Below are 21,386 nucleotides of genomic sequence, written 5' to 3' on the forward strand. Positions count from 1 at the left end.
TACATACTAATGAGAAAGTGAGTTTTCTAATATTTAGAAATAAATTAGTTTTATATTAAAAATAACTATTAGAACGCAGATTTGTCTTGAATTAAAGTTAAATAAAAACTAGAAATTTTATGTTTTTATTTTTAAATGTTTCGTTTCTTCAAATTCCAGGTTTTTCTGAAAGCAACCTGCTCATTTCAGAAAAAGACCATGCAAAATAAATATTACTAAGAGGATTTTATTTTGTTCAAATATTTTGTTTGGGAAAGTCAGTTATAATGATGTATTCCTACATTGAAAGGGCTTTTTAACTTGAATGGAGTAAACAATTAGACATTAACTAATTTATTTAGTATCTAATATAGAAATATGCAGTGCCAGACAATATGGGAAATGTAAAAATTAAAACTGTAAGGTTCCTTCCTTTAAAATTTTTAAAATTTTCTCTGGTTTTTATAAATCATATTTTTAGAAAGATAAATTTTTATAGAGAAAAAATGGCAAATGATATGCTATTTAAAGCTCTATCTGGGGAGCCTAGTCAATTTTTGTTATCCAGGTTTAATACAAATCACCACAAATTGACAACCAGTAGAAAAGCAGAGGTGGAAATAGTCAGCCTGTATAAGCAAAGCTTATGTTGTTGTGAACTTAGCTGTCTTAAATAATGGCAAACATCATATCATGAATACGCCAGGAAAAACTGAATTTTATTGTTGTAACTATAAAAGCATTGCATCCTTCTTTAAGAGGGAAATTTCTCCTTTAAGAAGTAAAAAAACTAAATAACTCATCATTTTTCAGTGAGTACTTCCTATACTCTGAGATTCTCTCTCAACTACTGCAAACACCCTTGATAAAAATTAAGAAAATTAGGTGACTCAAAAAGGCAGCAACTCATCATCATCAAAAAAAAAAAAGGGGGGGGGGGGGAATAGAATTTTGAAGAATTGTTAAAATTATAATGAGCCTATCAACTGGTGGATTTAACTGAATGAAGATTGTACAAATACAATGTTAAATTAATTTGACTGACAACTATTTCTATTTCTTGTTAATGAAAAGATAATTTTTTCTTCCCTATGAAGAAAGGGAGTGTAATTTCTATTTCACGTTAATAGTTACTATTTTTTATTCATATCTATAAAGCTCTTAAAAATAAAATTCTAAGGAAGGCAACATACTTCTGTTAGAAAGATTATTAATTAAATCAATGTATTATGGATGTTATAATTCAATAATGGAGAATCACTAACTTTCAGTTAATCAAAATTGCATGTTTCTATAAATATTCTACTGAAATTTAATAAATGCTACCATGAATATGAATTCAAAGCATATGATGGTTGTCAACAGTAGTTCTTTAATTATGGACTATCAAATTCAAATAAGCTGCTATTTTTTATCATAAATTTACCTTGATGTCCCAGTTCACTACTTTGTTTCCTGTCAATCTTCCATGAAAACAATTGATTGATAAATCAAGGCAGATAGAATTTTTACAGGCCTAAGATTCCAAGAAAAACAGAATATAGCATTTTAATACAGTCTGTAACAGTAGGTACATAATAAATGCTTTTTAAATAAAGGAACAATTATCTAAGTAGCAAGGACATATTTAGGAATAATTTTAAATGGTGTCACTGATAAACTGCCATGTTACAAACTCTAGTATTCCCATTCTCTATATACCTTTTAAATATATGGTTCAGGAATCAAACCCCAGAAAGATTCCTTTATAGCAATATTGTTTTATACCATGACCACCCCAAAAAAACTGTGAAAAATAATAAAAGAAGCCAATTTAGTGGAAAGCAAGTCAGTAAATTAGCAGACATGTTCTAGACACATGTCCAGCACTTACTAGCTGTGTGACCTTAAACAAATCCCTTTACCTCTCTGATTCTAAAATGTTTCAACTATGAAATGAGGATTTTGGTTTAGATGATCTCTAAGGTCTTTCAAATGCTAACTAACATTTTAGGTTTAAAACATCAAATATTAAAAGACCAATTATAGACATATGAATTAATTTCCCTCAAGACACCAACAGCTATTACTTATATGAAGCCTCTCAGAAATCACCTTAAAAGGATTTCAGTGATGTTAATTCAGTGGACTTATAATAAATGTAATTTCATATTTATTCAAAGAAACTAAAAGTTTTCTATGAAATTGGGTTCCATTCTAACAGAAAAGCATGAAATTAATTTGTCATAATTCAAAACACAACCATCTTCTTATTGAATGAAGGCAGTCTTATTTTTCTTTATATTGCCTATAGCAGCTAACACAAAAAGGTGCTATCTCCTATTTCAGATTTCTTCTTGAACTTTATCCGATTCTCCCCACCCCCTCCTATTATTTTACAATAAATTGTCTTTCAGAGCAAGTTTTTGATATATCTCTAGTACCTAGTTTAATGTTTTGCATATGTTAGGTACTTAAATGTTGTGTGTACCAAGAACAAAATTGCCCGTCTAAAATGAACTAAGCAGAAAAATCAAGAATTTCATTATTGATACCAGCTATTATACTACTGAGGTCCTGAGAAATGAATTTGTTGTAGTGAAATCATTCTTTTAAAAGTTTAGCAGAACAGTGTGATTATTTTAACAGTACTTACTAGATGCAAGGTACTTTATTAAATACTACAGACACAAAGACCTTAAAGAGCTTATATTCTCAGGGTAAAGGGGCATAGATTAGACTGTATATACAGATAAATAAAGAATGTGTACAAAATATTTAAAAGGTACAACATTAACAACTGTGTATGTGTAAGATTCAGGGACAGGAAAGGTCTTCTTTGGAAGTGGCATCTGGATTTTGTTTTGAAGGAAGCTCAGGTCTAGATGTCAGAAATGTGTTTAACTTGGGGATCCACTCACACAAAGACACACATTAGCAGAAGAGAGAATATCATATATGGAGAAACAGATAAACTAATTAGATTGTATTACCAAGGGTATATCACAGTAAAGGGCAGTAATATGAAAAGATAGGGTAGAGGGAAAGCTGAAAGAGTACTATAGGTTATCAACTGAAAACTAAAAATGTGAATAGTTTTGTTAAACATTTACAGGGTCCAGCTAGTTAATTCCTCCCCAATATTACCTTGGATGTACTCTGTGTATTCAACATCTCTGTATTTTGTTTCTTACAATAGAATATAAGCTCCTTATAAGCAAGAAATTATTATTTTTAATCTCTGCAAGCCTCATTTCCTGCAAGTGCTTAATAAATGTTTATTGGCTACATTTTCTATTCTTTATGTTCATTCATATGTTGGAATGAACTTGGAAGGAACTCTTCAAGATATATGCTGCTTGTTTCTCAGTAATATTTTATGTTCTTTAAGGGTAATTAATAAAAAATAACATACAATGTTTGTCTACAGGATAGACTTGTTGAATTGAAGTGACATGAATACAGTAGATATGGTCTAAATGTACCTGGAGTACATATATGCCTATGATTGTAGAACTATAACAGGACCAAAAGGTTCTTTAAGAGTAATATCCTTCTAATTGATAAGCTAGCCTTTTTTAATTTTATCATCATTAACTTTTTGGTTTCCAAGTGACATTCCAAACGCAGGGGAGTAGATGGGAAAGAACCCCATATTAAAGTCAGAGAACTGGGTGGCTCTACTCTTTTTACTACTTGTGTGATGTTTGATACATATTCTATGCCTCCATTTTTTCACTGGTGAAATCAGGGAGATGGATCAATATCATACAATATTTTTTCAGAGTATAGATTAGCTTTTCATTTAAAAATTAGGAAAAGATAGTATTACAACACAGAAGTTGTATTTTTAGCACTTCTATAAGCAATTTTAGCATTTTGGCCCAATTTTATAAATTTAGTTGTAATTTTTTCTTGAATTAATAAGACCAGCAAATACATTTGTTCCATACCTATAGCTTTTGTGAATGTGCATGTTTTTCAACATACAATAAACATTTATTGATCACTGATTTCTATGAACCATTATTCTATAAATTCTATAAATATCTATAAAGCTAGACTTCTTAAACTTTTTCCACTCATGACCTTTTTGCCCACAAAATTTTTATGTGACCCCAGGGATACAGATATATAAAACAGACATACAAATCAAACATTTACTGATAATAAATCACAATTTCGCAAACACCCCCCCCCCAATTCAGTTGAGGCCCCATATATGGTCAAAACCCACAGTTTAAGAAGCTGGGCTGTAATCATTTCTCAGACACTGAGGTACTGCTCTTTCCAGCTCATTTCCACTAGAAAAATCCACCCAAACTGTAGCCACTCAACAAAATAAAATGACAAGTAAATAGATGAAAAAATATGAAAATGAATAGGAAATGTCTTTTTTTTCCCTACCAATAAGTTCATTTAATAACAGTAATGATGATGATAGTAGCTAGTATTTATATAGTATGTACTTATCACAAAAAAAACTTAGAAGAAAAGTGTTACTATTATTACCATTTTATAGAAGAAGAAACTGAGGCAAATAAAGGCTATTTTGACTTGCCCAAGATAAGTCATTTTATTGAACAAAGCATGATGAAAGCATGGTTCAATTCTATTTCATCTTTCATTCCTGAAAAGTGAAAGGGTGATCTTGAGCAATATATTAATTATGGACACATCTTGCTTAATATCATTAATTTATGCAATGAAAACATAAAAGAAGAAAAAAAAGTTACAAAAACCAGTTTGTTCTGTGGAAATGAAACATTTTGATGTTCCATAGAAAAAGCTAGAATTGGACTTGGATCTTCAGAGCTTTAAATCCACTTCAAAGGTTCCCAACTTCCTTTGAAAACTAGTAAGCCAAAACATATAATTAGAGCAAAAAATAATTTATTCTAACCTTTGGCGTATAGTAAATAAGAATTTTACTAGGCAGATCTGGCATTTCAAATTCCGGGGATTTCCAAGGACTTAAGCAGTTTGGACCTGAAAAAAAAAATCACTATACTTCACATACTTGCAAACTGATATTTTGCTAGGTACTATGTAATATAATGCTTCTTACACAAGATACCATTTTCCCAGCTCTATCCCTTTTCATGAGCCTTCTCCCATGACAGGAATATTTTCACTCCTCACCTCCATCATCTGCCTCATTTCAAGATTCAGCTCAGATCCTACATTTTTTCTGTCATAAGTCTATCTGGGTCTCCCCGACCTCCACCCCAACTACTAGTTCTTCACTCCGGGATAACCATCTTAAGTTGAATATATCCTATATGCAGATCCCCTCCCCACAAAATGAGAACACTGAGGGAAGAAACCACATTTTTTGCCTTTCTTTGCATTCCTGGTCTTAGCAGAGTACAGTCCTTTTTATATAAGCATCTAATAAGTGTTTGCTGACCTACTTGTGTTTTCCACAAAAGCTGAATTGAAAGTAAAGAGGTTCTAGTAGCTCAAATGGACACAAGACTGCTATTAAGCAGGAGAACTACAAAGGATTCTAGTTTGAGGTTGTTTCCTATCTCCTGAAACTTATTCAAACCGAAAAGTTCACTCTAACAATGTCAACTGCACAAAAGACTCCCTGTTCTCTAAACCTATTAATTACTCTAAGTGCCTCTAGTACCACCTAAATCTAAATTCCAGGTTTTTTGATTGTTATTTTGGGGTTTTTCTTGTATGTGTGCAGACCTGCAATTTCATCAGTCCATGATCTCCCTCCCCTACCCAGTAGCTCCTGTATCTTACTTTTCTTAATGAAGTACCTTGGACCCTGAAAGGTTAAGAGTCTACAACACAATACGCTGAGAGGCAACATAACTTATCCACATACGCCTCACATGTATTAAAAGCAAGATTTAACCCCAATATTCCTGCCTCAACGTTTATAACATACCGCCTTCTCTTTAGATTACAAATGCCCTTTAAATATTCCAAAGTTTCAACTAATGGTGGGATTTTAACACCAATTTTGAAAATCCTCAGTTACCTCAAAAGTCACAGGTGCTATTTAAATATCTCTGTTCTCACAGAATATTCTGAATATAATCCTTTAACTGGTGATATTACTACTACAAACTATTGGACAAAAAACTAAATTCTAGGTAAAATTTTTCAAATAAGCAAGGTCCAAAAGTAAGAATAACTAAGTTCAAAACATGATTCACATATTACAGGAATTTGTTCTGCCTGACTTCAGATTTTTAATAAGGATTTTTATTTTCTTGTTTTCTCAGTGTATATGTGGAGAGAAGAAAGAAGCAGAGAAAAGCTGGGGAAAAGAGAACACGTGTATCTTTGTGAAAATAAAATTTAATTTTTTAAAAATATAACTTAGAAATGAGACCCAGAACAAAACAAAGATTCCTTCCTTTATCTTAAATATGGAAGTATAAATTCTATTATATCATGAATTCTTCATTTATACTAATTTATATGCACTAGAATTAGATATTTTCTTATATAGAATTATGCATATGTTTTGTTTAATCAATTTATTCAAATCTAATGTTAAATACAGTATGATAATATATTTTTCTTTCAAAAAGATATGGCTGTTTACTTTTGTATACTGCTACTAATAATAATATATCAACATCCATTAAGCCTCTGATGCCATGGAAGTGACCTTAGGTTCTTTAAGATAATGCCAGAAAACTGCAAATTCTAGAAAGACTTCACAAAGGTGGAAAGGTTTGAATATAGGACAAGCAAAGAAATTAAGTGTTCCAAGGGAGAAGTATAACAAAGTTCTAAGAGACTCCTCTACAAAATATTGGTAAGCAGGTGATTTGGATTTTGGACCACAATTTCCTAAGATTGCAAGCTACATTGGATGAGACAGCCATTTAAATGAAATCATGACTTCCTGAAGTATTGATGAATATAGCAATTTTTTCTTCTAGCTATGATTAGGCATAGTATTGAAGGTCTGGGAGATAAGTACTCCAAAGCTGTGTATCTTTCTATACTTACCTGCCAAATACAACAATTTCACCTGAGGAGGATGTAGTGCTTCATGGAAGATGATTACTGACCCAAGTTGACCCTCTAGAGATGTTGGACATCCCCATTCACTATCTTGGGTACCAGCTGAAATTAACTTGGTTAGCAACTCTGATTTTTCAGGTGTTCCTCCCCAGGAGGCTGAAGCCAGAATTCCACCAAATGATGTTCGATGAGGAGTAATTGGAGAGGAAAAAGGTGGGTCTGGGATTTGGGATGGAGGGGGTGTGGTTGTTCTTTGTCCAGCTGAGCCAATACAACATAAAGTAAAAGGCTAAGAAAAAAAAAAAAAAGAATATGTTTATTATATAAAACTATCAAAGTTATCATTTAACTAATTAAAATTAAGGATAGCCAAAATAACCATATCTACAAATAAAAACTTCCAAGGGCTTTAATTTTGTGGTATTCCAAATTAGTAGAAATACCATTTTTCTAACTTTTGTAATTAGGAAATAATGTTGTCATGCCTCCACACTGTTAAAAGCAAATCTGACAAGTATCATGAAGGTAAATAAAAAAGATTAACAAAGTCATAGGAAACTCTTGAGAAGTCCTCTAATACGTATATTCCTTGCCTTTAACAAAGAATATGCTTTACTACTACTTGACAGAAAGGTGGAAAATGCAAAGTGCATATTGACATATTAATTTTCAGAAAGGGCCAATATACGGTTTGCTTTGTGATTTGGAGGCAGAGGAGGCCTAACAATAGTTGACTAAAAGGAAGGGAAAAAGGTCAACATTTTCTGAAAAAATTCACATCAGAAAAAAAAAAGGAGGTTCAAAAGGTGTTATCAACAAGCAGGACAGCTTTGACACTAACATGTGTTAAACTGTTTTCTAAATAAAAGCTATACATTAAATAATAGAGAATCATAATTTCATATTAATCCTTTTATTCTGTTCTGCATATAGAAAACTAATGGTTGGCAATGTTTGTAAGATTCAGAATAAATTTTTTTAAAAATAAAAATACTCTTAAGTTAACTCAGAAAAATAACAACTTCTAGGAAGATGCTTCCACAATGCTTCTAGACTCTGTTTATGATGAAAAGCAAATTTTAAGGATAACATTATGATTTAAGTTGAACTAGTCTGTAAAACAGTTGATTACCACCCTTTATAAATATCTATCAACAAGCACTGAGTAAACACCATTGCTGAGGATTCAAGGCAAAACTGTAAGAATTTTTGCCCTCAGGAAATTTAAATGAGGAGAAAACACACTCATCTATATCATCAGTATATTCAAAACAGAAAAAAAAATTCTGAGGGGGAACCCAGAAAAGCTTTGTATCCAAGGTAGCATTTAACTTGAATGTTGAAGGAAAGCAGAGACTCCAAAAAGTGGAGGTGAAGAGGAAACAGAAACAGGTCAGATGGTGAAGCTCTGTGAATGCCATTGGAGTTTAGTAATTCAGTAATCTTGAATTACTTTCAGGATCAAATGTGTACTCTGGCATTTAAGAATTCACTAAATAAAGAATGATAAGCATAGACCTACATTTTTAAAAAAATTACTTTGGTACTTGGAGCAAGAAGATACTTGAGCAGGAAGATGAAATAGTAAGGCAAGAAGTCAGGAAGGTTCAGAATAAACAAAATAACATTCATATTAAACTGAAACAGCTCAGCAAATACTTTAGTATTCCCTCCTATGATTCTATGGACCTTTTGATAAAGTAGATTTGTTAGATGTACTTACTTCATTCATTGCAGGAAACCTGAGAGGGGCAGAAACCTTCTGTTGTCCATTGACATAGATATAGACAAGACTCTGACCAAAAGGTCTTTTTCCAGGCATGTGAACAATGGTTATGTTGTGCTGATAAAGCAAAAATAGTCAATTAGACTACTTTTTATTAAATTTTATGCATTTAAAACTTTCAAATATTTTTAAAGTATTCCAAAAAGCAAAAAGTTTATGCCAGCTCTAAAAATTTAAATTTAGATATGGCAAACAATGACTAGAAAAGTTGCTCAGAGAAAGGGAAAATATTTTCCTGTATGATTCCAAGAGAATTTTCATTTATTTCCTGAAAATTGATAGTAATCCATGATACTTTCAACACAGCCAAGCATGATTTGCAAATATTCAATAAAAAGGAAGACTTCATCATCTTCAATGATTTTTGCTTTTTTATTCCTCATATTTCAATATGAAAGCTGTAATCCTGTAGAAATCTTCTTTATCATTTCCTTTTCAGAAATTATGACCATTTGAAGAGGATAGGAACATAACTTCCATTCAAAAAAGTCACAAGAGGCACAAGTACTCATTAGAACTCTTCAGAAGTTGTGTTAATGAAAAATTCAAACATATTAAGAGTTAAAAACAAAGAACTTCCAAATAAAGGAATACTTTCAAGATGATCTAATCACATCTTGTGCAAAGTTAAGCATTTTGTTTGTTTTATCTTTTTAACTAAAATTTCTTTTGCAAACAGAAATATAATTTAGGAAAGCTATGTTTTGGGGGGATGTGAAAAAACAAACTACATAATGAAATTATGTAACAGAATAAAACTACAAGGAATCACATTTCTAAACCATGTCAATAGTGAACTAAAAGGAGTTAAATTTTCCTCAATAATTCTTTCTGAGGAATTAATAAAAGGCTATCTGATGCCTAGTAAAAGTCAAATCAGGATAAGATTAAGTACTTACACTGTCTTAGCAAAAACAATAATAATTATTATTCAAATTCAAAAAGCACATAAATCTGTTTATAAATGTATATGGTGTTTGGTTCCTGAAATACTGAAAGCAGAGCTCAAGGAATGAACTTACCCAGAGGGAGTCACAGAATGTGTGGTCAGGAAGCAGGACAGTTGCATACTCTCTCTTGGTGCACACAGCTACCACCAATACTCCAGCAGAAGTCAGAAAGGCTTCAAAGCCCATTCCACTTGCTGTAAAAAAGCTATTGAAAAAGAAAACCAAAACAAATATTCTAGTTTAAATTATATTTCATTGTCACCAACCCCTATTAGTCCTCATATAATAAGGAGTTTTGACATTTTGGGGGGAGGGGGAGGAATGATTGGACCCATAATTTCATTGGAATAAGAAACACCAAAAAAGGAATTCTTTCTTCCAAGGCAATCAGCACTTGCTTTGCAAGTAATATTCCTAGGGAATTACCTGGGTCACTGGGGTAAATGAGTTGCCCATGATTACATGGTCAATCCCTGTCAAAGGCTAGACTTGAAACCATGTCTTCCTGACCTTGAGATCCATGGATAACTCTAAGATCAGCAGTTTATACATAATGCCATGTTGCTGCTTTTTAATATTACACACTGAGAAGGTATTTCAACAAGTGAATGGTTTAATAATTAGAAGCTCTCAAACTGATATATTTCAAAATTCAAATGCCTGGGAAAGCATAACAAAGCATAATACTAATACATGTACATTTAGCAAATATAGTCAACAGCTTTTATAAGTGAGTACCTGTACAGTTGTTTTCTCTTCCCTCCTTTGTTAGAAATTCCAGTATTCAACTGATCCTGATCTAGGCACAGCCATGCACTGAAGGAAAAGGCAGATCCTGGCCACTTCTGAATGGATGGTACAGAAATACCTGCCATACTATGAGACAAATTAAAATACTGCAGTGCACTCTCCAAAGTTTGTTTGCGAGCCATTGCCAAAATGGCACGTAATACAGGAATGGTATAAGAATGGATCTTCTTGGATTCATCTGTTCTCAGAAGTCTTATTAACCTGTGTAGTTCTTCGGAACTCATTGACTGACTCCCCAAAGAACCAAGGAGAGCAATCAAGTTCTCAGCGCAAGTACAATGAAGTGAAGAATGGGAAGAAAGGGTATCAATGATCCTGAGACCCATATTATTATTGACACAAGTAGTTCGACTCTGTCTATTAAGAGAACAAATTCGCTTCAGCCAGTCAGAGATGAATATCTGTAGGTCATGTGATTCTAGTTCTGCAAGCCACTGGATAAGCAGCAGTAAGGGCTGGACATTGCTAATACCCAAAATCCCAACAGATGTGTGGTCCCCTTCTACAGCCTAGAAAGATAAATCATAAGTTATAAATTCTTATAATGCAGTAGTTTAATATCTACTAGCCAATAAAAAAAATTTAAATAACTCACCATATTCATAAGTTCTTTTAGCAATTCCAATGAAGGTTGACCAAGAGATTTTAATACCTCATACATATGTGCATAACCAATTCGTTCTTTAAACACTTCCTGAAAAGCAAAATACAATAATTTAAACACCTTAATGGAAAAAGGGTAGCAGCAGATAAAAGCTGGACATGTAATCAGGAGAATCTGGGTTCAAATTCTGCCTCCAATATTAACTTGCTATATGAGTATGGACATGTCATTAAACCTCAGTTTCCTAATTTGTGAAATATGAACTGTATCAGAAATATCTACAACACAAACTATAACAAGAAAAAAAATGAGATAATATGTCTAAAGCGCTATGCAAATTTTCAAGTGTTACTGCCTGTTAATTTTTTATTATACTATTTAATATATTATACTTATTATAAAATTACTTCTGAATTTCTAATTACTAAAACCTACAAAAAATTAAGGTCCAAAATATATGGTAAAATATAATTTACAATGTAAGTCATAAAAATCCAAATTATTAGTACAAAGTAAAAATTGTAGACAACTGCACTCCTTCCTCTCTAACCTATTCCTTACCTACCTGTTAAAATAATTTTCCTAAAGCACAAATTTAATACCATATGATTCCCCTACTCAAAAAACTAAGTTTGGCTCTTGATTGCCTATAGAATTAAGTCAAGTACAAACTCTTCTCTTTGGTATTTACTACTTTCCATATTCTAATTCTAGCCTCCTCTCCAAATCTATTTTGCATTACTCTCCTTTGCACTAATTAAGTTCCCACCAAACAGGCCTACTTCCTTTTTTCTCTCATGCTTCCATGCTTTGGCAATCAAACTATTCCCTACGCAAAAAACAGGCTTCTTTCTCACCTCCTTCCTTTTAGATTTCTTGGATTTATTTCTATAAGCCTCACTTAAGTGGTTACCTTCCAGGAGGAGCCTTTCTAAAATGCCTTACATTGTCTGTACTTTTTCTTCAAATTATCTTGTTTATTTACATGTTGTATATCCCAGCAGAATGGAAGTTCCTTAAGAGCAGAAACTATTCATTTTTGTCTTTGTATCCCAATACTTAATATAGTGCTTTGCCCAAAGTAGGCTCTTAATAAATACCTATTTTTCTTCTCACTGAGTTTTCTAACTACACAAAAGCTGCTGGAAACACTGCCAGAAAATTATTTAAGGTTAAAGATGGTCAATGAAACAGCTTAAATCAGCTTTAAGAATAAAAGCAGGAGATAATGTTCTGACCACTCAAGAAGGTTAGGCAAATAACTAGTTTTGTGGTCCTGCGTTAATCATTTAATTCAGTGAATCTGTTTATCTTTGAAAAAATATAACTCAATTGCCTTGAAGGTTTTTTGCAGCATGATCTAACAGACCTATTCTAGATCTGACCATGTAACTAGTGTTTTGGGAAATAAAAAATAAACTAGAATGAAACTGCAATGCTATCTGTGGAGGCTAAGCTGCAAGACCAACTTTATAACAGCTTCTGGGGTATTAGAAAGAGCCCATGAGTGATCTACTTTATACCAAATTCTATTTTACAGCATAGTTATTAAACATAACATCATGGAAATACATGTTCTTGGACTACATAAATATTGATCCACATTGCCAAATCACTTTGGACAAATGTTAGTCTCAGAAGCTATCATAAAACACAGTTGGCATTTAGAGTTATTCATGACTAATTCCCTCCTTGCCTTTCCATCTCCTTACACTTCACACCTCTAAGCATACATAATGATCTAGCTATACAACTTTTTACTCCTCATACAAAACCCTCCATATTTGACTCTGACCATTTTCATGAGTAATCCTCTATACCTAGAAAGCTCTTCTTTCTTACCTTTACATCCTAATTTCCCTGGTCTCCTTCAAGACTACCTTCTGCAGGAAACCTTTCCTAGTCCCCACTCTATGGGGACTCTTTTTACAATGTACACACACACACACACACACACACACACATATGTGTGTGTGTGTGTGTGTGTGTGTGTGTGTATGATACAATTATATATAATATGAACAGTTACTTATATACTGTCTCCCCCATTGGAATGTAAATTTCCTAGGGAGATTTTGCCCTCTTTTGTATCCCTAATAATTAGCATGATTTCTGGTACTAAGAGCTTAGTGTTTGTTGATTAATTCTCATCTAACTTCTTGCTGTCCCTAAAGTATTTCAGGTTGTTCTGTGAACTGTAATTCTTGACCTTTACTATATGGAGAACTGATTCACCCCAGGAGAGACATAGTATATCTACTATACCTATGTGTGTTTTTTATATAGTACTTTGAGATACAGAAGAGTAAGAAATGTTACAGGGAAGGCCAGAAAGAATATTAGATCTGAACTCTGAAGACAGGAGTTTATTTCTTTACTTTGATTTCTAACTAGTGATTTGACCTTCCCTAAAACTTATAATTATAAAAACATGATATTGTTTGCCCTACCGTTTTCATGGGATTGTTGTACAGACTAAATAAGACTAAGCCAAAGTGCTTAGCAACTATGAAAAAAAAAACTTAATTTTTATAAGTAAATATAAATGTGAATTATATGCATTATCCATAAAAACATTGATTATCCTAATTTTACAAATGAACTTAAAATACCTTAGCAGCTGGAGATTTGTTCATCACTGCTGTGAGGGCCTGAATAGTAGATATAGCCAAACAATCCAACTGTTCCTGAAATACCTAGAAAGAGAGGAAACAAGCAATGTACAACACAAACAAGCTAAAGATTTAGCTCAATTTGAGCTAAGAAATGTATTCTACAAACAAGGTAGAGAAAAAAGCAATTATTGAACATGCAACATATTCCTCCCCCAAGACGTGGATTTAAAAATATCATAACCTGAAAGAAAATTCATATACTAAGCCTGCACCTCCCAAAAAAGTGAGGTTTATACCAGAAAGAAGTCTACATTCACATATTAAAAGTGCTCAATGGAAAAAAATCTAAGATTCATTCATGCTTTTAATGGACAATCTCAATAGGGATGGAAGTATACAATTTTAAAAATCTATTATCCTATTATTTCTTCTTAAAATTATACTTTTCTGAGGTTAATTTTACCAAAAAAAGTAGCTAAAAACAAAACTGCTAAGATTACAGACCCTATATTTTTAATCAATAATATGTTCTGTATAAAAATCAACTAATCTTAACATGCAAATAATCATGTATTTGCATATATTTATTATTATTATATTATTTATTATATATTTATATTTAATTATTATAATTTTAAAATATAAAAATATAATTAATTATATATATTTATATGTATTTGCATATAAAATGCAGAATTTCATACATCTGAGAAGCATGCAGATTTTTTTGATGGTTAACAAATGTTCATATCTTTTATATTAAAATGGATGCCAAAAGTTCACTGTTTTTAAAAATAATAAACAAGTTTCATAAATTTCCATCAAGCATTAGGCCACCTTAAAAATGTAGATATATTCACTTCAATGAAGTGAACTTTACCAATAAACACTGGAATGAGAAGCTACATCAGTCTTAATAACAATTCTCAATTCTGAAAGCACAGTATGGGGATTAATAAAGTTTAAAAAACTACCATATCTAAAAGCTGCTTTCAGGGATAAGGAAAGGCAGTGAGTTGAATCTAAAACATTTATACTACTATCAGGTCCTTTTATTCTCCCTATCCCCCAAAATAGTTTTGACATGAAGTAGAAAGTCCAAAATATTGCCTTATTAGAGGAAATTGTGCATTTAAACAAGAATTCCAATCAGTTCAGGCCTCCATAAAATGATATAAGACAATGAAATCTTCCTACAGTATCATTTGCATTTATAGTAGACTATCACAGAATCTTGAAGTTGAAAGGTAAAAGATAAGTAATAATATAAGGTAGGTCATGAACTCTATGCTAAAGGGGTTAAAGAAGTGTAACAAGGATCTCATGATAAGGTGACTTCAGCAGTGACAAGGTTCTATAACATGTTTTAGAAATTAACATCTGCAAATAAATTCCAAAATTTTCCCTGTGAGATATCATACTCTGAAATTGCCTTTTTTCCTCAATCAACATCTTATAAAAAGAAAATAATTTATCATATACGAGTAAACATATACATTTGATAAATTATGACAAAAATTATGATAGACAAGCACATTTTTACATATAATTTTTCTTACTGAACTACAAAATACTATAAAAACAAAAAAGTTATAGATTTGCATTTCATTTGCAACTAAATTTTTGTAAATCAAATTTCAAGTTCTATATTATATTAATTAAAGATTTCAGAGATCAAATTCTTCTTCCCTTCCTCCCAGATTCAGTATGTCCACTGAGTTATGCTTATCACTTGACAAGAAGCAAAGAATCAACATAAAATAATCACACAGATTTACAAAGCTTTAAGATCCCAATACACCACAATACTTAGAAAAGAAAGCCAAAACCAAAAAAAAAAAAAAAAAAGAAAGAAATGAAATGAAATCACCACCAGGTTGACAGCATTGGTATTGGGATCCTATTCCTGTACTTATCTCTTTAAAATCAAAAGAAATGAAAGATACAGAGTATTAAACGATATTATAGATTCTTCAAATTTTAATTTTTGTACCTTTTAAAATTAAAAACTCTTTAAAAATATTACTCAAAACAAAATGTTCAAGATATCAAACTCTTTTAGTTAAAGAAAAACTTTTTTTCCATTTAATACAATAGAGTCAAAGTACAGGAATAGATATTCCCATGGACTATTTCTGAATTTCAGCTTAAGCAAGATGCAGACTTTGTAGATACCTGGTCCTCATTCATTTCTGTCAGTAATTTGTTGGCAAGATCTTTCTCGTTCTTGTCTGCCACCTTACTGTTAGCATTTAAAAATAGCTGTTAAAAACAGAGACAAGAATAATGGAGAAAATAGGTTTCAAATTCTGCTAAATTAAATCCAAGAATGTACACTATAGAATTCTTTCATTTTTAGAAATTACTTATAGACTTTTTAAAGTTTCTGATTGAAAATTCTAAAATTAATTTATATGTGAATTTTCCATGATAAACATGATTAGTTCCTGTCTCAGAATTCCAAATACCTAGGGGGAAAAAAAAAACCTACCATAATATGAAGAGAGGGTAAATGAAGGCTTCAGAAGGAAATATGTGTGTGTGTCAATAACATTAAGAGTTTAAATTGGATAAAAGAGCTACAATAAAAAACAAAAAATAAATCCTTAAAATAAACAATCCTTGAGATTCAGATACTCAGATTTTTCCCCCCTGAGGCAACTGGGGTTAAGTGACTTGCCCAGGGTCACACAGCTAGGAAGTGTTAAATGTCTGAGATCACATTTGAACTCAGGTCCTCCTGACTTCAGGGTTAGTGCTCTATCTACTGCACCACCTAGCTGCCCCTCAAAGAAGATTTAAACCACATTATTAGAACCTAAATATTAACCTATCAAAAAAATTTAGGCAGTCATTGCTTCTTGCTAGCTGGAATTTAATTATAGGCCTACACATGTATTTTAGAGAGTCCACACTGCCACTGTTGGGCAGTATTTTAGGATGAGATCAGATGAGAGAAGAGAAATTAGCTCATCCTCTCTGCAACTATGATTGGGGTTGGGATGGAAAGTAGTATGAGAGAAAGTTTGGAGAGGAAAAATAAAATAATAAAACACTAATGCCAAAGTGTCTTATATATATCTATATCTGTACATAAATATATACATATACAACACACATACCTTTATACATGCACACAAATACTCTTTAGAATATTCATTTTTTTAAAATGATCTCAACTTTCATTGTAACTTTTTTCCTTGTGATTCTACATATTTTATTTTGTGAATTTATTAATTTGGAACTCTGGTACAAAATAGAAAAAAAATGCTGTCATATGCACAGAACTAAGATTCAAAATAAAAAGCAATAAATTTCTGTCTAGAAAGCACTTTTTTTCTAGATTTTTTTGTGGGGGTCTCAATTTAAAATGCACTCTTTTCCAGATTCTCAGTCTAGAAAACACTCTTTCCTAGATTCTCGGTTTACAAAACACTATTTTTTCCCCTAGATTCTTTCCTGCATTTGCAGTCCAAAATACATTTTTGATTCTTAATCTAAAAGGCATACTTTTCTAGTTCTCAGTTTTTTCTGGATTCTTCTAGATTTACAGTCTGGGAAGCACTCTTTTCTAGATTTGCAATTTAGGAGGCATACTTTTGTGGACTCTTTTTCTAGATCCGTGTTTTAGAAAGCACTTTTCTAGATGGCACTCTTGTCTAGATTAGCAATGTAGAAATCAGTCTCTTCTAAATTCTTTCCTAGATTCTTAGTCCAGAAAGCATTCTTCTCTAGACTCCAGTCCAGAATCTCTTTTCTCATTCTAGAAAGTAGTTTTCTAAATTCTCAGGCCAGTAGTTACTTTTTGTAGACTCTTTTCTATTCTACCAGTCTACAAAGCACTCGTTTATTTTTGTATATATTTCCATAAGAGTTATGTTGAGAAAAAATAAATCAGAACAAAAGGCGGAAAAAAAGACAAAAAACAAAAGGAAAAAATAAAAGGTAAAAATAGTATGCTTTGATCTGCATCCAATCTTCATAGTTCTCTCTGAATGCAAATGGCATTTTCCATCAAAAGTTTATTGAATTGCCTTGTTTCAATGAATTGTTGATGAGAGTTAACACTTTATCATAGTGGATCATCATACAATCTTGATGTTGCTTGAACAATGTTTTCCTGGTTCTGCTCTCTTCACTCAGCATCAGTTCACACAAGTCTTTCCAAGCTTTTCTGAAATCAGCCTGATGATCATTCCTTTTTCTTTTCTTTTTTTTTTTTTGGAGGAAAGGTCAATTTTTTATATTTATTTATTAAAAATTAAATACAAAATAAGAAAAAACAAAATAAAAAAGACAAAAAGGAAAAAAAAAACATTGTTATGTGTCCAACAGAACATCAGGGAGGATTCAAAACATGTAACAATAAATTTCTATTTCTAGAAAGGATCTGTAATAATAAAAGACAATATATATTCCTGACTTGTCCATCTTTTCTTTGTTTCCTTGTAGGTTATTTTTTTGTTTTCTGCTGTATACATTTTACTTTATTTTCTTTTTCCCCTTTCATTCTCTCTTAGCTTCCCTAAGCAGGCAACAATTAAACATGAATGTGCATGCATACACACACACACACACACACACACCCCTATACCAACATTACATCTACATGCATACATACATATACATATATGCATATGCATTTACACATATGTATATATGGATCTAAACCAATATTAATATGGTTGATATAAGATAGATTTCTCTATTGATTGAATCTTTTGGTTTGATTTTGTCTGAGATCAATGATTACTAGTCCTACTTTTTTTTTTCCTCATGAATTCTACTCCTAATCCTTATTATGGATTTGTATATATCTTTTATTTCCTATCCCTGCTAAGTTTTCTATTTTAATTCTACTCCTTAACCTCTCCTCACCCAGGTATACCTCCCTTATTTTTTCCCATCACCTTTTCCCTTTCTCTTTATCCCATTCCCATTAATCTACAGATGTTATGCCATAGTCTTTATTCTAAACATTCTGCGTCCCACCTTATCAGATGTCATCTTTTCCTTCCCTCTATTCCTTTACGATTAATCTACATACCTTATTCCACTACCAAAAATCTACACACCTTATCTATCCTTCCTTATATACCCCATTTTATCCCATTCTTTCCTCCCTTTTTCCTTTATAGATTTTGGAGGGTACTATAACCTTCATAATACATATATAAGTATTACGGACAGACATAGATATTGTTCTCTAACCCATTTCCAATGTGAGTAGGTTTTCAGAAGCACCATTCCTCTCCCATGTCTCTGGCAGTCCTTCGTCTGACTCATTCCTACAGTATAATTACTATTTTTACCTTTTACTAAACTGTTTTGCTTTTGAGAGTCAAATCATACTTAGCTTTGCCCCAATTACTGATATCAATCTTGAACATATGGTTCACATTTCCACATAAAAAACAAGTAATTTGTTCTTATTGAGTCCCTTGAAATTAATCTTTATTGTTGACTCTTTTATGTTAAATTTGCTATTGAGTTCAGGTTTGGTTGAAACAAAGTCCTGAAAATCTGCAAATTCATGGAATTCCCCCTTTTTTTTTTTTATTACTCAATAACATGGTTAGTTTTGCCAAATATGCTATTTTTGACTGCTGGCCTCATTGTTTTGATTGTCAATATACATTATTTCATAACCTATGGTCTTATTACAGATGCTAAAAAATCTTGTTCAATTCTAATGGTAGTTCCAGCATATCTGAATTTTTTTTTTGTTTATTTCCTGTAATTTTCTCTTTGAAGTTTAGCAATATTCTAATATATTTTCCTTGTAGGATCTTTTTGAGGTTGTGATCGTTGGAATTTTCTATTTCTACTTTCTCTTCATATGCTATCATTCCAGGATAATTTTCTTTGATTGATTCTTGTCAAACTTCTTTTTTAATCACAACTTTCAGGAAGTACAAGTATTCTTATATTTTTTCTTCTTGATGTGTTCACCACATCTGTTGTTTTTCTTACGTTTTACATTTTGTACTATTTTTTTCCATTCTTTATATTGTATTTCATGGTCTCATATCTTCAATGGCTTCCCTTTGCCCAATTCTAATTTTCAAAGAATTATTTTCTTCTTTAAGACTATCTCCTTCATTATATACAGCACTAAGAAGATTATATTGATCAATTCTGATAGATGTGGCTCTCTTCAACAATGAGATGATTCAAACCAGTTCCAATTGTTTAGTGATGAAGAGAGCCATCTACACCCAGAGAAAGAACTGTGGGAACTGAATGTGGTTCATTTTCACTCTTTTTGTGGTTGTTTGCTTGCATTTTATTTTGCTTCTTTTTTTTTCTGGTTTGATTTGATTTTTCTTGTGCAGCAAGATAATTATATAAATATGTATGCATATATTGGATTTAACATATATTTCTACCACATTTAACATATATTGGACTACTTGCCATCTAGGGGAGGGCGTGGGGGAAGGAGAGGAAATTGGAACACAAGGTTTTGCAAGGGCTAATGTTGAAGAATTGTCCACGCATATGTTCTGAAAAATAAAAAGCTTTAATAAAGGAAAAAAAAAAAAACCTATCTCCTTTTCTAGCTGGTTAACGTTTTTTCCTGATTATCTTGCTTTTCTTGGATTTTGTTGGTTTTTTTTTTTTTTTAGTTTTTCTTCAATTTTTCTCATTTGATTTTTGAAGTCTTTTTGAGTACTTCAATAAATTTTCTCTGGGGAAGAGATCATTTAATGTTACTTTGGGATAGAAGAGGCCATTTTTACTTCAGTAAATATGTATCTAAAGAGACACATATATCTCCCCCCTTTCATCCCTCACACCCCAAGCAAGGTAGTTAAGAAAAGATATATTTATCTTTTATAGATATATACATACACTCTCTCACACACACACCTCACATACACGTTTTTCTTATCCCTTGTTAATGCTTTCATTAAATTCAGATCCATAACTTGGTTTACTATTACTTAACCTCATCCTGCCCAGGAATCCCTTGTCTTCTTTCCTCAACCTTTGCTCCCCCATCCACCTATTCTTACCCCATTATTTCTTTATAGAATTTGAAGGATGTTATACCCATTGGTATATATGTAGTATTGCCTATTGAATCCATTCAAGATGGTGAGTAGGTTTTCAGGACTACAAATCCTCCCTCTCTCCCCCAATGCTTCTATGTCTGTTCTTCCTCTGCACCTCATTTGTATAACAATGATTTGTTGATGTAAATCTTAAATATAAACTAACATTTCCCATGCAAAAACCCCATAAACAATTTGTCCATATTTAAACAGTTTGTCCATGGTGAGTTCCTTAAATTGACCTTTGATATTGACTCTTATATGCTAAATTTTCTGTTAAGTTCGGATTTGGTTGATAGAAAGTCCTTAAAATCTGCCAGTTTATTGAATGTTCGTTTTTTTTCCTCATTCAAAATTACAAATAATTTTGCTATATATGATATTTTTGGCCCCAAATCTAATTCTTTTGCTTTTCTGGAGATATGATTCCAAGACCTGCAGTCTTTTATTGTAGCTGCTAAGTTATAATCAATTCTAATTGTAGTTCCAGCATATTTGAATTGTAATTTCCGTGTTTCTTGCAAAATTTTCTTTGATCTAGAGGTTTCAAACTTTGCCAATAATATCCAAATGTATTTTCCACAAAGGATCTCTTTGAAGTGGTTA

General features: G+C 31.9%; 1 protein-coding gene across 5 annotated transcripts in view; it reads right to left on the reverse strand.

The window, feature by feature from the left end:
• Positions 1 to 21,386, reverse strand: part of NBEAL1 (neurobeachin like 1) — a 188,210-nt gene that overhangs the window by 84,973 nt on the left and 81,851 nt on the right. For 3 of the 5 annotated variants that reach the window (XM_031958298.1, XM_031958297.1, XM_031958302.1), the window contains exons 11-19: positions 15,898 to 15,984; positions 13,720 to 13,803; positions 11,099 to 11,197; positions 10,432 to 11,012; positions 9,766 to 9,898; positions 8,681 to 8,800; positions 6,943 to 7,246; positions 4,862 to 4,947; positions 1,406 to 1,495 (exon numbers count right to left, since the gene is read on the reverse strand). In XM_031958298.1, coding sequence (XP_031814158.1) covers positions 1,406 to 1,495; positions 4,862 to 4,947; positions 6,943 to 7,246; positions 8,681 to 8,800; positions 9,766 to 9,898; positions 10,432 to 11,012; positions 11,099 to 11,197; positions 13,720 to 13,803; positions 15,898 to 15,984 — 1,584 coding nt within the window. The remainder of the gene's footprint in view (positions 1 to 1,405; positions 1,496 to 4,861; positions 4,948 to 6,942; positions 7,247 to 8,680; positions 8,801 to 9,765; positions 9,899 to 10,431; positions 11,013 to 11,098; positions 11,198 to 13,719; positions 13,804 to 15,897; positions 15,985 to 21,386) is intronic. The other 2 variants (XM_031958300.1, XM_031958299.1) reach the window with 1 other exon arrangement.

Source organism: Sarcophilus harrisii, chromosome 3 (genome assembly GCF_902635505.1).
Source record: "Sarcophilus harrisii chromosome 3, mSarHar1.11, whole genome shotgun sequence".
NCBI lineage: Eukaryota > Metazoa > Chordata > Mammalia > Dasyuromorphia > Dasyuridae > Sarcophilus > Sarcophilus harrisii.